Source organism: Leucopleurus acutus (assembly GCF_964270905.1).
Source record: "Leucopleurus acutus genome assembly, chromosome: X".
Taxonomy (NCBI): Eukaryota; Metazoa; Chordata; class Mammalia; order Artiodactyla; family Delphinidae; genus Leucopleurus; species Leucopleurus acutus.
In genome coordinates this window covers 1,337,621-1,353,618 of record NC_139148.1, presented here as the reverse complement: position 1 = coordinate 1,353,618, position 15,998 = coordinate 1,337,621, and the positions used below count along the sequence as shown (strand labels likewise).

Sequence of the window (15,998 nt, the reverse complement as noted above, 5' to 3'; positions counted from 1 at the left end):
CCGTTATACACATATATACGTTTTTTTCCGCATTCTCTTCCATGATGGTTTATCCCAGGATATTGAGTAGAGTTCCCTGTGCTCTATAGTAGGACTTTGTTGTTTATGCATCCTAAATGTAACAGTTTGCACCTGCTAATCCCAGAGTCTCAGTCCATCCCTCCGCCTCCCCTCCCCCCTCCGCCTCCCCTCCCCCCTCCGCCTCCCCTCCCCCTCCGCCTCCCCTCCCCCTCCGCCTCCCCTCCCCCTCCCCCTCCCCTCCCCTCCCCTCCCCCTCCCCCTCCCCCTCCCCTTCCCCTCCCCCTCCCCCCTCCCCTCCCCTCCCCCTCCCCCCTCCCCTCCCCTCCCCTCTCCCCCTCCCCCTCCCCCTCCCCTCCCCTCCCCCTCCCCCTCCCCTCCCCTCCCCCTCCCCTCCCCTCCCCCTCCCCTCCCCCCTCCCCCTCCCCTCCCCCCCCCCCCATTGGCGACCACAGGTCTGTTCTCTGTGTTTGTGAGTCTGTTTCTGTTTGGTAGATAAGTTCCTGTGTGTCATATTTTAGATTCCACATATAAGTGCTATCCTATGCTATTTGTCTCAGACGTCTGGTCTCCAGGACTGGGGGAGGATGAAGTCCTGTCGCTTTCAGCCCCCAGTTTGTGGGTCACCTGTGCTGGGCTGTAGGAGGCCTTCAGGGTGTGTGGGTCTCGTGGAGGGCCAGCCCCGTGGCCTCTGAGCCGGGCCAGGATGGGTGTCGCGGACGCTCTGGGGTCCTCATGGAGTTAACGGGCTGCTTCGTTCGCTGCCGTTTCTGAGTTGTCCCGTTTATTTCTCAGCACGTAGGTGTGCGTAGCCCTTGAGCCAACGCGGTGCTTTCCGCACAGGGCGTGCATAGCAAGGAAGAAAATGAAAAGGCCCCCGAGCCTCTAGAGATTCTAATGTCGCCTCAAGCACTCACACAGCAATGCGGCTGCTTCTCGCCCTGGACTCAACACCCTGTGTTTTAACTCCTGGAGTCCAGTCGTCCCTCAAAGGGGCGTCTTTGGACAGGGTGGTTCTCTCATCCGCATAGGTCCAGGCTCAGGGTCTGCAGAGGGTATAGGATCGCCAAGTGTTTCCTGCATCTGATGGGGGCATGATGCTGGCTCGTGAAAAACAGCATCGTGGGCTTCCCTGGCGGCGCAGTGGTTGGGAGTCCGCCTGCCGATGCAGGGGACACGGGTTCGTGCCCCGGTCCGGGAGGATCCCACATGCCGCGGAGCGGCTGGGCCCGTGAGCCTGCGCATCCGGAGCCTGTGCTCCGTAACGGGAGAGGCCACAACAGTGAGAGGCCCGCGTACCGCAAAAAAAAAAAAAAAAAAAACCCAGCATCGTGACAAGGGGACCCGTGTACAGGATGGGGCGCTTCTTTCACGAATATTCTTGTCGTTTTCTCCTTTGAATACAGGTGTAGAAATATGCAAGAGAGGACGCAGATGTGTGCACCCGTAGCTTCCTTTTTCTAAAATGAAGCTTTATATGGCATCGCACAAAACTCTGACATTTGCAGAGAAGTAATCTCATGGCCCGCAGGAGTGAGTGTGTCAGGAAGCGGTGATAACTGCCCTCCTGTATTTGTTTACGTTTTCCTATGTCGAATCACATCAAAGGCATCTTGTTGTTATCATTTTTTTCCCTAAATGGTTATCCAAAGGGGATGAGACCGTTTAGGACCGTGGTTTTCAAGGTGGGGTCCCCAGAGCAACAGCATCTGTATCACCTGAGAAGTGATGGATGATACATGTAGATGCTCAAACCACACAGCCACCACTTGTGAAATCAAAACTCTAGGGGTGGGAAAACAATCTGACAAAATATATGTACGTATACACACACACACATATATACACATATATATAACTGAATCGCTTTGTAGTACACCTGAAACTACCACAATACTGTAAATCTTACTATGTATAAAATAGATAACTAAGGAGAACCTGCCGTATAGCACAGGGAACTCTCCTCACTGCTCTGAGGTGACCTGAATGGGAAGGACATCCAAAAAAGAGGGGACATAGGTATACGTACAGCTGATTCACTTTGCTGTACAGCAGAAACTAACACAACATTGTAAAGCAACTCTACTGCCATCAAAATTGCTTAAAAAGACAATAAAAGGGTATTTCCTAGCAACCTGCCCCCTCCAGGTAAATCTTATATATACCTTATAGTGTATATTTCACTTGAGACCATGCCACATACAGCCTTTTCATTCTATAATAAACATACAGAAAATTACCTTTAAAAAAACCAAAAGAGCCCAACTCACTCTTGTTCTATTTTAAAGGCTTGACAATAGACTGTTAAAATGTTAAAACCGTGTTCAAAACAAACCAAACTCAGGGTGTGCGGCCAGGCATTGGGAAGTTTAACACGCCCTCTGAGGGGCTCTTAATGCATGCTGACATTTGAGAACCACTTGGGTTAAAAACATGCTGCCTTTCCGGGTAAAAAAAAAAAAAAAAGTAAATTCTTGGCTTGCACCTGATGTAGACACTGCTGGTGATGACAGTTAATTGCCAAGATTGATTTGCTGGCTTGTGTAAGGAGCGTTCTTGTCAAGCATAAATCACTTGTAAAAGCATGAAGTGTTCCAAACCCAGGTGGGTTGTTACACACGAGAGGGCTTGTCACCTCTGCCCGGCTGCACTCAGTCCCTCCTCCCACAGAAGAAATTCCAGTGGAAGAGGTGGGCAGAATCTCGGGAAAATTGTAGTCAGTGAACAAGACTCGTGATGTAGTGGACAGCTTGGTTTAAAAAAAAAAAAAAAAGTTAGTGGGAAGAGGGTGAAAAAGCTATATACTATTTAAGTAAAAAAATTATATTTATTTAATACTTGTATATCTATAATATTTAATTATATATAATAGATAAAAAATATATCTGCAATATTTATGTAATTATGCAATTATAATTATGTGTATAGTTATAATTTACGTATATGTGAGAGGGAGAGACTGACTTTTCTTTAAAGGTATCAACTGTGCACAAAGCTCTGTTGCATCTTTTTTTAAAAATTGCCACAGATGTTATATAATTTGTATAAGTTGTAGGTGTACAACAGAGTGAGTCACAATTTAAGGTTCTATTCCATTTACAGTTATTGTAAAATATTGGCTATATTCCCTGTGCTGTACAGTATATCCTTGTAGCTTATTTTATTTTTTTATTTTTTAAATTCTTTTTTTTTTGGCCACACCGTGTGGCTTGTGGGATCCTGCTTCTCTGACCAGGAATTGAACCCACACCCCCTGCAGCTGAAGCACAGAGTCTTAACCACTGGACTGCCAGGGAAGTCCCCTTGGAGCTTATTTTATATATAATAGTTCATATCTCTTACTTCCCTCCCCCTATATTGCTCCTCCCCCTATATTGCCCCTCCCCCTTCCCGCTCCCCACTAGTGTTGGACTTGTTTTCAGAAACTACCTGCCATGCTTGGAGGAGCTGACAAGGTTGACCAGCAGGCCAGAGATTCAGGGAAGTGGTGACGTTTATAGTCTTGAACCTAAAGGCTAGGTGACTTAGGTAGAATTTCTGTGCCGCAGTGTTTGAGGCCAAATCCCTTCTTCTTTTGGGGGAACCTCATTCTTGTCCCCTGAATGCCTTCACCTGATAGGACGAGGCCCACCCACATGGCCAAGGCTCACCTGCTTTACACGCAGGCTACTGGTTTCATGGTTCATCTCCTCTGACAAATAACTTCCTGGCACCATCTAGACTGGCACTGGACCAAACACTTGAGCGTGGACACGTGAAATGAACCGTCAGGGGCACAGATGTGGGCAAGGCATTCTGTAGGTGATGCGCCGTGGTGTCGGTCTACTACCCACCCTGCACCCTGACTTGTCTCCACGCTCAGCCTCCTGCACCCATGGGCACCTCGGGACCCAAGGGACCCTCTGCGGGGGTCGTGTCAGAGGTGCCCCAGCTTCCTGCCAGCCCTGAGGGTGACCGCACGGGAAGACCCCTCTGCACCTCTCCCGGGGACAGCTCGTCCTGCTTGTCCTTGGACCCTCCCCTCTTAATGCAGGCAGCTGTTTCCTGGGCTGCTCTCGGCTAGGAAAATGGTACCCTGCTACCTCCTCTCCTTGCACCCAAACCAAAGCGAGTCCCCCGTCTTGATTCTTGACCTCGGAAGAGATCAAGAGATTAAGATTTGCTCTTAGTGGCAAAGTTAACAGAACCCTCGGGATGCAGGATTAGGCTACGTGCTGTGTCACCAGCCAAGGTGTTTCTTTGGGTACAAGTGTTGCATGTCCCTGGGTCTTGTGGCTCCGTCCACAGAGGTGCAGCTACAGACCAGAGCTCAGAGGGGACTTTCATAGGGTTCCTCACAAGCACACTCTTCTCATGGCTTCCTCTCCCCACAAGAAACTTACATCTTATGGGCTTACTTCCTCTGAACGTAGAAAAGTCTCCTTCTTTTTCTTGGCTTTCTCTCTTCTCTATTCTTCAGTGGAGTAAATCAGCAAAGTCCACATTTTTATGGTTTGTACCAAGTTACTTTTTCTTTTTTCTTTCTTGGCCACGCCATGTGGCTTGTGGGATCTTAGCTCCCTGACCAGGGATCATACTCAGACCACGGCAATGAAAGTGCGAAGTGCTAACCACTGGACCGCCAGTTCCCAAGTAACTTTTGCTTTTGTAAAACAGTGGTTACTGTATGAGTTTCCTGGGGCGGCCATGACAAAGGACCAGAAATTTGGGTACCTTAGAACAACGGAAAGTTATTGTCTCACAGTCCTGGAGACTGGAAGTCCACGATCAAGGTTGGCTGGTTAGGCAGGGTGGGTCCCTCGTGCAGGCTCTGGGAGGAACCCACCCAGGCTCCGTCTCTTCCAGGCTTCTCTCCAGCTTCTGGAGTTTGCTTTATGGCACGAGTCATATTGGATTGTAGCCCACCCAAACAACCTCATTTTAACTTGATCACCTCTGTAAAGACCCTATTTCCAAGGAAGGTTGCATCCTGAGGTTCTGGGGGTTAGGACTCCACAGCATAACCTCTTCTGTTATGGGAAGAGGGGGAAAACAATTCAGCCCACAGCAAACACCATTTGTCCCTCTCCAATGGATAGATCCTTAACCTTTTTTTTTTTTTTTTTTTTTTTTTTGCGGTATGCGGGCCTCTCTCTGTTGTGGCCTCTCCCGTTGCGGAGCACAGGCTCCAGACGTGCAGGCTCAGCGGCCATGGCTTACGGGCCCAGCCACTCCACGGCATGTGGGATCCTCCCGGACCGGGGCACGAACCCACGTCCCCTGCATCGGCAGGTGGACTCCCAACCACTGCGCCACCAGGGAAGCCCCATCCTTAACCTTTTAAGGCTCACGTTATTTCAGCCTGACCTTGCTTTGGCGACACAGTAATCGTTGACACATTATGGGCACGGCCCTGTCTTGTGAAAATAGCTGTCTTGGTTTGAGTTTCCCAAACTTAACTTTGGGGCAGTTTTTCACTATTTTATACATAAGTGCGTCTTCACATCCTCGTATATCGTTGGTTGTGGCACCTCTGTGGTGAGATGTCATGTTATAAATATGCTGTCCTGCATTGATGTGGTTTTCACTAAACATTTAGCATGTTCAGTGTGTGTCCTGGGACCCCTTACAGGCAGCCGGCACCCTTGCCGTGCTTCTGTGACCAATTCTAGCAGGTGTTTGGATGAGGCTGGAATTCACAGGTGGCCCTGCCGCATCCCGGGCTGTCTCTGCCGACTTCCCTTCGTGGAAGGACAGAGACTCCTCTTAGCGCACGATACTTTCAGAGGTCCTGGTGAGTGGCCTCTCTTTCCACCTTTCTCCGTCGTGTTAAACCTAGGACACCAAGGCAGAATGCAAGGCAGTTGTTCGTCTTGTCAAGGGAGAACTTCCGTTTGGAGCTGAGGGATTATTGACTTGCCGACGTGCTGGCTACGGGTCCTGCTTGCAGACTGATCGTTACCGGGCTCGGCCAGCGTCCAAAACGCGCCAACTGGAAACTAGGTTATGGGTAGTACGTGGAGTTTCCATAATTGTGTTTGCCATGTGCTCACATGTTACTGTCTCAGAATTGAACTTTTAAGGGAAGCAAATGGGACTTACTCATATGAAGTGAGCACCACACAGTCAGTTGTCTTACTGGAGTGGGACTGAGCCATCACACACACACGCGCGCGCACACACACACACACACACGCACGCGCACACACATGGCACGGTGCCCAGCAAGGTAATCAATGAAGAGCTCCTTCCTTATAATAAGCTGTCCAGGCCGGTTGGTTTTTTCTGATCTCCAACGGCAAGAGGAGAATAATGTTTTCTATAACACGCTGAAAACACAGACCTCAGATACCCTTAATCATATCCACATTCAGGGTCATGTGTGTTTCCCTGGGGTTTTCCTTCAACAGGAAAGCTCAGGGAATTAATGGTTTTCAAGATATTGTCTTAGCAATCCCATAGTCATAGGCATGATTTCTCATGGGATTGAGGGAGTTCAGGAAACGGACTCCTCGTGAGACACTTAATGCGAAATGGTTTTCTAGGACAGGTGGGCGGTAGTTTACTTGTGGGCAGTAGAGAGCAGTGTGCAGAAGTAACCTTGACCACTCGTGTGGAAGTAGTTGAAACATCAAAGCATAGGATTAATACGGTGTAGGTCAAAGATGGTGGAAAGCCAGTGAGGAAAGCCATCTTTAAGATAGGATGGAATACATGCACACACACACAAACATATATATATACACACACATATATGTATATGGGTATATATATGTATATATATATAGACACATATAGACACAAACATGTATATATGAATATGTATACACACATATAGAGACACATGTATATATGAGTATATATATAGACACATATAGACACACATACACATATGTATGAGTATATATATAGACATGTATATATATGAGTATATATGTAGACACAGATACATCTATGTATATATGAGTATATAGACACATATATGTATATATGAGTGCATATGCATATGTGCGACTACACACATGTATACACACATTCATATGCATATATGTGTCTATACAAATATACACACTCAGGCAGTGTGATCAATGGCCATTTCTTGGTGGAGGGGAACACTGACATCACTATGGAATTGATTTTCCATTCTTCTTTGAGCTTTGTCATTTTTTTACAACCAATATATATTTCTTTTATAATAATGAAAAATTATCCTTAAAAAGTTCTCCCAAGGTATACCTTTGGTCCTACTGAAGGGGACCAGGACACGCTAGCCCCACATGTACCTCTTTGATACATGCGATCTTTTGAGCTAAAGGCAATTGAGAACAAGCAGACCCAGGAAATGCTCTTTACTTCCCTCCGCCACCCGCCCCCAACTGTCTAAAAAATAAAGTATCAATTTACTGTTTTGTAAAGGAAATTTACATTTATCCAGGGATTTTCCATTTGTAGTAATGTCTCCATTCCAGGGAGAGAGCTACTTCTGGAGATGACTCTTTTCACCCCAGAGGCTCTTATTTGCATAACAAGACGGTCCTTATTTATATACACACATTTCTTCCCTTCCCACAACCTGCCTCCTCCACCCAGAATCCCAAAACCCCTTTTCCTTTGTTTACCCTAAGATGGTAGATAAGCCTCTATCATCTGGCCACCTCCTTGAATCACATCATTTTGGGAATTCCTATATGTATGTATGTAATTAAAACTGTTTTCTCTTGTTAAACTGTCCTTTAACAGTTTGACTTGCAGGCCCCAGGACAGAACCTAAGAGGATAGAGGGAAAAGATTTCCCCCGCTACAATACTTTATTAAAATGTAGATTTTACGTGTGTATATTTTAAAAAGTAGAAATATGTGGGTGTGCATTTATTGTCATAGGCGATAGTAATTTTGTCTTTGATGAGAACTTGAAAACCTCATTTGCTTAGCGGCAACATATGACCTGCTACATTCCTGGCATGTTGCTGAGCACGGGGGCACTAGCGGACCCTGTGCGCTTAGCACCTGGTCTCAGGTGGCTCAGTGTAACTTCTTCAGTGGATGTAGGTCGGCTGTCAGGTCAACACCAGATGGAGACCAAGTACAGTCCTCAATCTTGTAAATGTCACCTACTGCTTACATGAAACACAGGTATCCAAAAATCCAGTGTCCTCTTCCCAACCAGAAAGCCATGCTGCTTCAATTTAGGAATAGGATTTCCCATCTCTAAGTAATGTTTTCCTAGTTTTTAATCAAGAACCCCTTTGAGGATTATCGAGTCTTTGATTCAATACACAGGTTTGCATATGTTGTGTTCAAAATATCATTTTTCACCTTTCCTTCTCTTGTCTGTAAGGTAGAGAAAGTGATGGGGGTCTGAGTATGCCAACTCAAAATATGCCACTTTGACATACAGGTTATTTTGAGCTTCTGGGGAAGCAACAGATGCAGAAGGGTGCCTTTCGGGAGCCTCCCTTATCTGACTAAAAGCAGAAACTTGTGCGAAATGAGGACTTCCCAACTCTTTGGGGTTTTCTCTTCTTTTCTATGAAGTTCCCCATACGTGTAAAGTGAGAAGTAACATTGGTATCCTTCTCTCTTGAATCTGACACTTGGTGGTTTAATTTGCAGACCTCAGGTACGGAACACAAAAGTACAGGAGAAAAATGTTTCCTCCCCGACAAAAAGCCTACCACAAGACTGCCTCTACTTTTGTTTCAGATCGACTTTCAAATTCGTTATGAAGTAGTTACATCAACAGATTATTATCTATTGAAAACAAAGATACATTTTTATGGTTTCAGTTCTACCTTTTGACACCATTCATTACAAAAGCAACGTATTAAAAATCTCGTGTTTCGAATCAAGCCATGCAGACATTTCCTGAATTTCTTCTACCTCTGCTTAAGTTTGTGGATTGATTCTCCCTTTCAGCTGCCTTCTGTCTGTTAAAATTGCAACAGTCTCTTCATTGTTTCAAACACCAAGTGTCTCTGCCGTTCCTCCGGGCTTTATTTATAAACTTTTGTGGGGAATCATGTCCTCTTGTGTATCTGCTTTGATTCTTTTCCAGTTCTACTGTGGATGTTTATTTATCTTTAAATCCACCAGGGAACCTCTCCTGAAATGAGTTGTACTCTTGATTTTTTTTTCGTGCTGTAGAGAAATGTCTTGACTTTCCCACTCACATAGTATATTTAGAGAATTTCTGTTCTCTCTTCTCCATGCTACCGTAGAAAACGACAGTTATATCACTTGTCAGTTTACCCTTGAGGAATGTGCACATTTATGGTTCCCTCTCTTCTTTCTAAATTCGGGGTTCCTGTTGCCTCCCAAACAGCCCTGGTAATTCAGGAGCAAACACGTGCACGTGAGGTCAAAATGGCCCAATTCCAAGGTGAAAGTTCAGCCTTTCTCTCCCCCCACTTAATAACTCCCTCTTTCTTGGAGCTCTCTCCTCTTCTGGGGGGACGAGACAGGAGGAAACTGCCCAAAACAAGTATCTTGACGATAATTGGGAGGTTGTCGTGGATCAGAGGAGGGCGTCTGTGCTCAGAACTGTGCTATATTTTTGTCTTAATTCCTCCCTCCAACAAAAGACCTGTTTGGAATTCCTTTGGCCGACGCCCTGCGGCCAGCTTGTCCGGTGTCACCCTTGGCTGACTTGTTCCGAGTCATCTTTCAGACAAAAGACTCGGGGCTTCTTTTCAGCTTAAACTGCATGGACCCGAGGCCAAACCTCCGAGTTTGCCTGTGGCCTCTTGTGACGAGGGGCTGTGTGATGGGCACACGGTGGGGACGTGCTGATGAGGAAGAAAGATGCTACCCAGGAAACAGCAGGAGGCAGGACTCAGTCCGAAAAGGGGTTGATGTGGTTGTCACATAGGAACAGACAAGCGCCCATGGGTGCGATTTATAGAGTTGAGGTTTTTCAGAAAGTCTCACGTGGCAACTAAGCCTACGAGGCTCGATTTCTGATGCCCTTTCTTGTCCTGTTTTCTGCGTTCTAATATTTCCCTTTTCCTTTTATTATTTTTTTCCCCTTCTGTGCTTTCCTTGGTCACATTTTCTCAGTTCACTTTTCTGAATCATTTAGTCAATTTAGTTCGTTTATTGCAATCTTTTTTTTTGGCTGCGTTGGGTCCTCGTTGCTGCCCGCGGGCTTTCTCTAGTTGCAGCGAGCAGGGGCTACTTTTTGTTGCGGTGCACGGGCTTCTCATTGCAGTGGCTTCTCTTGTTGAGAAGCACAGGCTCTAGGGCTTCAGTAGTTGTGGCATGCAGGCTCAGTAGTTGTGGCTCGCAGGCTCAGTAGTTGTGGCGCACGGGCTTAGTTGCTCCGCGACATGGGATCTTCCCGGACCAGAGCTCAAAGCCGTGTCCCCTGCATTGGCAGGTGGATTCTTAACCACTGCGCCACCAGGGAAGTCCCCATTTATTGCAGGTTTTAATTCCTGTTTAGGAAGAGCCTTTGTCCGTTGAATTCCAAAGCGTGTTTTCTCCGCGTTTCACGCGACGACTCTGACTTCCTTCTTTTCATCTTTGTGTGAAACTCCCACGAGGGTGAATTCCACGGATGGATTTTTCTCCCAACTTAGGAGACACCTCTGAGGTTGAAAGAGTGAAAGTAACATAGAATATGGGGCACATCCCACCGGAAGAAGGAACTCAGGTGGGCTGTATTCATATCCCATAAAACTCAGGAAAAGGAGCTGCGGGCCTGAAGAAAGTGACTAAGCCCTAAGGAATGAGAAACGATGTGTTTTGCCAGAGAGGCGTCCCGGGTTGTCAACACGTTGTGCCCCCCATAACATGATCTGCAACGATAGGAGGCTAAAATGGACAGGCTGCGTCCGAGTGGGACACGCGTCAGGGCCTGTTTCCCGAGCGCTGAGCGTTCGGAGGAGAGCAAAACGCAGTCAGTTCTCAGTGATGGAAACGATTCTCGTAACACACTTGAACTCAGGTGCGTGTGTAGCTGCCCTCAGCCTGTAGCTGGAGGTTGCCTCCCCGGCCGGGCGAGGGGAGAAGCGGGGCCAGACGCCTGCGTTTCACACCCTCTCCCGCTTTGCTTCTGCAGCAGCAGCTACTCGGCGCACGCGGCGTACGCCCAGAGCAAGCTGGCCCTCGTGCTGTTCACCTACCGCCTGCAGGCGCTGCTGGAGGCCACGGGCAGCGCCGTGACCGCCAACGTGGCCGACCCCGGCGTGGTGGACACCGACCTGTATCGACACGTCTTCTGGGGCACACGGCTCATTAAGAAGCTGTTCGGCTGGTGCCTATTCAAGGTAAGGCTGCGGTGGTCGGGTGTGTCGCGGTGGCTTGTGTGCTCCGAGCCCACGTGGGCAGAGTTTGGTTTCCCGAAGGGGCTGGGCTTTCTGTACTCGTGCCCGGGGCCGGGGGGGGCGGTCCTCAGGACGATGAGAATCCTCGTGGCCTGGGAGCCCGTGGTCCCATTGCCGAGATAAGCACCGAGGCAGAACCCTCCCCTGTGTATCCACGCGGCATTTTTTTGTTCTTGTTGTTGCTGGAAAGGAGAAAAATCGATTTCGGTCAGAGGCCGGCGGCGGGCTTGCATTTGCTCCCAAGGACCCTGGTCATTAGCGAGCGTGTCTGACTCGGGGCTGATGGATCTCAGAGGGTTATGTCTTGAAAGAGCAGGTGGCATCTGGGGTTGTCCTTCTGGGCTCTCCCTGGCCCTGGTTTGCACACTTTTTTTTTTTTTTTTTTTGCGGTACACGGGCCTCTCACTGTTGTGGCCTCTCCCGTTGTGGAGCACAGGCTCCGGACACGCAGGCTCAGCGGCCATGGCTCAGGGGCCCAGCCGCTCCGCGGCATGTGGGATCCTCCCGGACCGGGGCACGAACCCGCGTCCCCTGCATCGGCAGGCGGACTCTCAACCACTGCGCCACCAGGGAAGCCCTGGTTTGCACACTCTTGAAGGGCATTGGAAGCACACCCGTCTGCCTCGAGAAGTGAAAGCCGTGTGTCTTCCCCTCCAGCCTCCCTCCGGTTCGGGATTAATCGCGTGTGCTTCCTGCTTGTGTTTGTGCCGCCCTGCGCGCGGTGTCTCCTTGGACAGCGCTTTGCTTCTCTTTTTATTTCCTGTTGGCGTACAGTTGATGAACCGTGCGGTGTAAGCTTCAGGGGTACAGCACAGCGATTCAGTTACGCATATACACGTGTCCACTCTCTCAGATCTGTTCCCATTTCGGTTGTTACAGAATATTGAGTAGAGTTCCCTGTGCTCTCCGGCAGGTCCTTGTTGGTTATCCATTCTACCTGTGAGAGTTTGCATCTGCTTAACGCAAACTCCCAATCTATCCCTCCTTCTGACCCTTCCCCCCATAACCATAAGTTTGTTCTCTAACATTACAAAGTCCAAGCTTTTGAAATAAAGGAAGATGACTTATTAAAACCTTCTAAGTATCCCCGATTTACTGATAACTTTTAATGCAGAAGGAAATGAATAGGTGTCTGACGTGCAACTCCTGGTTTAATTGCAAATACCTAGATTAGGTAAGCAATTGTTACTGGTTCCTAACCCAAAAAAAGTTGCAGAATATAAAACATATACACCATTTTCATATTTAGCATCTCATTAAGACCCATGTTTCTCTATTTTTTTTTAAATTAATTAATTAATTTATTCTTGGCTGTGTTGGGTCTTCGTTTCTGTGCGAGGGCTTTCTCTAGTTCTGGCGAGCGGGGGCCACTCTTCATCGCGGTGCGCGGGCCTCTCGCTATCGCGGCCTCTCTTGTTGCGGAGCACAGGCTCCAGATGCGCAGGCTCAGTAGTTGTGGCTCACGGGCCCAGGCGCTCCGCGGCATGTGGGATCTTCCCAGACCAGGGCTCGAACCCGTGTCCCCTGCATTTGTCATCTTTTTTTGGATGGCACGTATAAGTGATACCACACGGTATTTGTCTCTGTCTGAGTTACTTCACTCCGTATGAGAATCTCTTGATCCATCCATGACATTATAGGTTATTGTAAGATAGTGAGGAGAGTTCCCTGTGCTCTACAGTAGGGCCTTGTTGGTTCTCTATTTTATATCCAGCCGTGTGGACATGTCAGTCTCGGTCCCACCAAAGGCCGCTTGGAGGACTCATCTGAGTCCCGCTGGACCTCAGCAGACCCCTCTCCACGGGGCATCGGACACCCAGGGCACAGCACAGCCATGGCCGGATGCCGGGGCGAAGGGCGGGCTCTCACAGTACACGTGAACCAGACCACAGGGGGTGAGGCCAGGAGGTAGGAGCTGGGGACACACAGAAGGCTTGGTGACACGTGCCTGCCGCCACGGCCATGGCTCACATGATACCAAAGTGAGAAATGCTGAACGCCAGGCCCCTCAAATCCCTCCGATTAAAGGTTCCCCGTGTTTCTGTTTCGGTGTCCCTCCTGCTCCATTTAGCCCACGTAGAGTGAGCCCTGACAGTCTAGTATGCACGGGTCTCTGGGTTGTTTTTTTAACGTTTGACGCCATTTATAGTTATTAGAAACTATCATCTCTATTCCTGGTGTTGTACACGGTATCCTTGGAGCTTACTTTGTGCCTAATCGTCTGGACCTCTTAATCCTCTCCCCCTACATTGCCGTTTGGGGTATCTCTTTCTTTTTTTTTTTTTTTTTTTTTTTTTTTTTTGCGGTACGCGGGCCTCTCACTGCTGCGGCCTCTCCCATTGCGGAGCACAGGTTCCGGACGCGCAGGCCCAGCGGCCATGGCTCACGGGCCCAGCCGCTCCGCGGCATGTGGGATCTTCGCGGACCAGGGCACGAACCTGCGTCCCCTGCATCGGCAGGCGGACTCTCAACCACTGTGCCACCAGGGAAGCCCGGGTATCTCTTTCTTAATCAAACTTCCTTTCTGGTGCAGTTAGGTTGTGATCGGTTTTACCCTGATACGTGCAATAATCATAAGAAAAATTAACATCCAGTCTGTCGCCCTCTGTATGAGCTACAAGCTAAAAATAATTCCTTTACATACAGTTAATCCCCAAGTAACCCAGTGAGGCCCATAGAGGCCATGGTTGTCGTTACTTTACCGTTCCCACTGGAAGCACAGGGATGAAATTACCTACCTGCCCAAGGAGGCCCCGTGCCCCTAGACACATTGGTGTTTCTGTGGTTATTTCTTGCTTTTCTTTATAAACATTGTTTTTTATTTTTGTATTTTTTTTTTTTTGCTTTTTATTGAAGTGTAGTTGATTTACAACGTTGTGTTAGTTTCAGGTGTACAGCAAAATGATTCAGTTATATGTATATATTTTATATATATAGAGAGAGATATTCTTTTTCAGATTCTTTTCCACTATAGGTTAGTACAAGGTAGTGAATATAGTTCCCTGTGCGCTACAGTAGGTCCTTGTTGATTATCTATTTTATAGATAGGAGTGTGTATCTGTTAATTCCCAAATCCTAATTTGTCCCTCTCCCCCTTTCCACCTTGGTAACCATGAGTTTGTTTTGTATGTCTGAGTCTGTTTCATAAATAAGTTCATTTGTATCATTTTAAAAAAATTAGATTCCACATATAAATGATATCATATGGTATGTGTCTTTGTCTGCCTTACTTCACTTAGTATGATAATCTCTAGTTGCATCCATGTTGCTGCCAGTGGCATTATTTCATTCTTTTTCATGGCTGAGTAATATTCCATTGTATATATGTACCACATCTTTGTTATCCACTCGTCTGTCGATGGACACTTAGGTTGCTTCCATGTCTTGGCTGTTGGGTGTAGTGCTGCAGTGAACATTGGGGTGCATGTGTCTTTTTGAATTAGAGTTTTCTCCAGATATTTGGGATTGCTGGATCATATGGTAGCTCTATTTTTAGTTTGTTAAGGAACCTGCATACTGTTCTCCATAGTGGCTGCACCAATTTGCATTCCCACCAACAGTGCGGGAGGGTTCCGTCTTCTCCACACCCTCTCCAGCATTTATTGTTGGTAGACTTTTTAATGATGGCCATCCTGACTGGTGTGAGGTGACACCTCATTGTAGTTTTGATTTGCGTTTCTCTAATAATTACTGATGTTGAGCATCTTTTCAGGTGCCTGTTGGCCATCTGTCTGTCTTCTTTGGAGACATGTCTGTTTAGGTCTTTGGAGTGATTATTCTTTTAGGATAAATTTTTAAAAGCGAGTTTGTTTATCTGGAGGCTGTGCACATGTACAATGTGGTACCCAAATTCCCACAGCACATTTCTGCTGATAATTTTCTAGTGTTTTGCCCCCAGACCATATGTGGTCCCACTTAACCCTGCGTTTTTTTCCCCGTTAGCAGTGAGATGGTGTGTTTACAGGACAGTTCTGGCTCCTTACTAGGGTTACGTCTTTCTTTCCTCTGACCACCACCTTTCAGTGGGAGATGCTGATCGGCTTTCACAGTCTTGGCGGGTGGACCATATTCATTTCTTCCTCACCACGGGGTCGCAGAGATTAGAAATGGTGATCGCCAGAGCCCTGGAGGGGAGGGTGGAAACCATAAATGACAGTGGTCGCCCTGAGTTCTCCACCACTGGGCTCTCCTCAGGGCAGCCTTTTGGGGCCACCCGTGGAACTCAGATTCTGACAAGTATGAATTAACAGTTACAACCGGGCCCCAGCATGCAGCCAGCACCAGCTGTAATTACATCTTCGTCAGCAGGCCATCAAAACCCACCTCTCCTGAATCACCCAGTTCCCCTTTGTGGTTCCATTCAAAATCGAATTTCCCTTTGTGCATGTGACAACTTGTGCGAATTGTTGGTTCTTGTCCCGTGGGGACACTTATCTGTGTGTGTGTGTGTGCGTGCGTGCATGCGTGTGCGCACGCGTTGCGGAGGGGAGGTGATGATGCAGAAAAAGCTTCTCTGTATATTAGGGACATAATCACTTGTTTCCTCTTCCACGATTGGTCCCCAGAATTCTTGTGCCTTCGGTCTTAGAGAAAGTACTTTTTTGCCAGAATGAGTCAAGGGGTTAACATTTTTTTTTTTCTTGTTGTAAATTGTTCTGTTGTTGAACTTTCATGGTT

The 15,998-nt window shown here is 47.6% G+C and overlaps 1 protein-coding gene across 1 annotated transcript in view; it reads left to right on the top strand.

Annotated features, from left to right (window-relative positions):
- DHRSX (dehydrogenase/reductase X-linked) overlaps positions 1 to 15,998 on the top strand; it is a 193,005-nt gene that overhangs the window by 159,818 nt on the left and 17,189 nt on the right. The window contains exon 6 of the mRNA XM_082864175.1: positions 11,057 to 11,264. Coding sequence (XP_082720301.1) covers positions 11,057 to 11,264 — 208 coding nt within the window. The remainder of the gene's footprint in view (positions 1 to 11,056; positions 11,265 to 15,998) is intronic.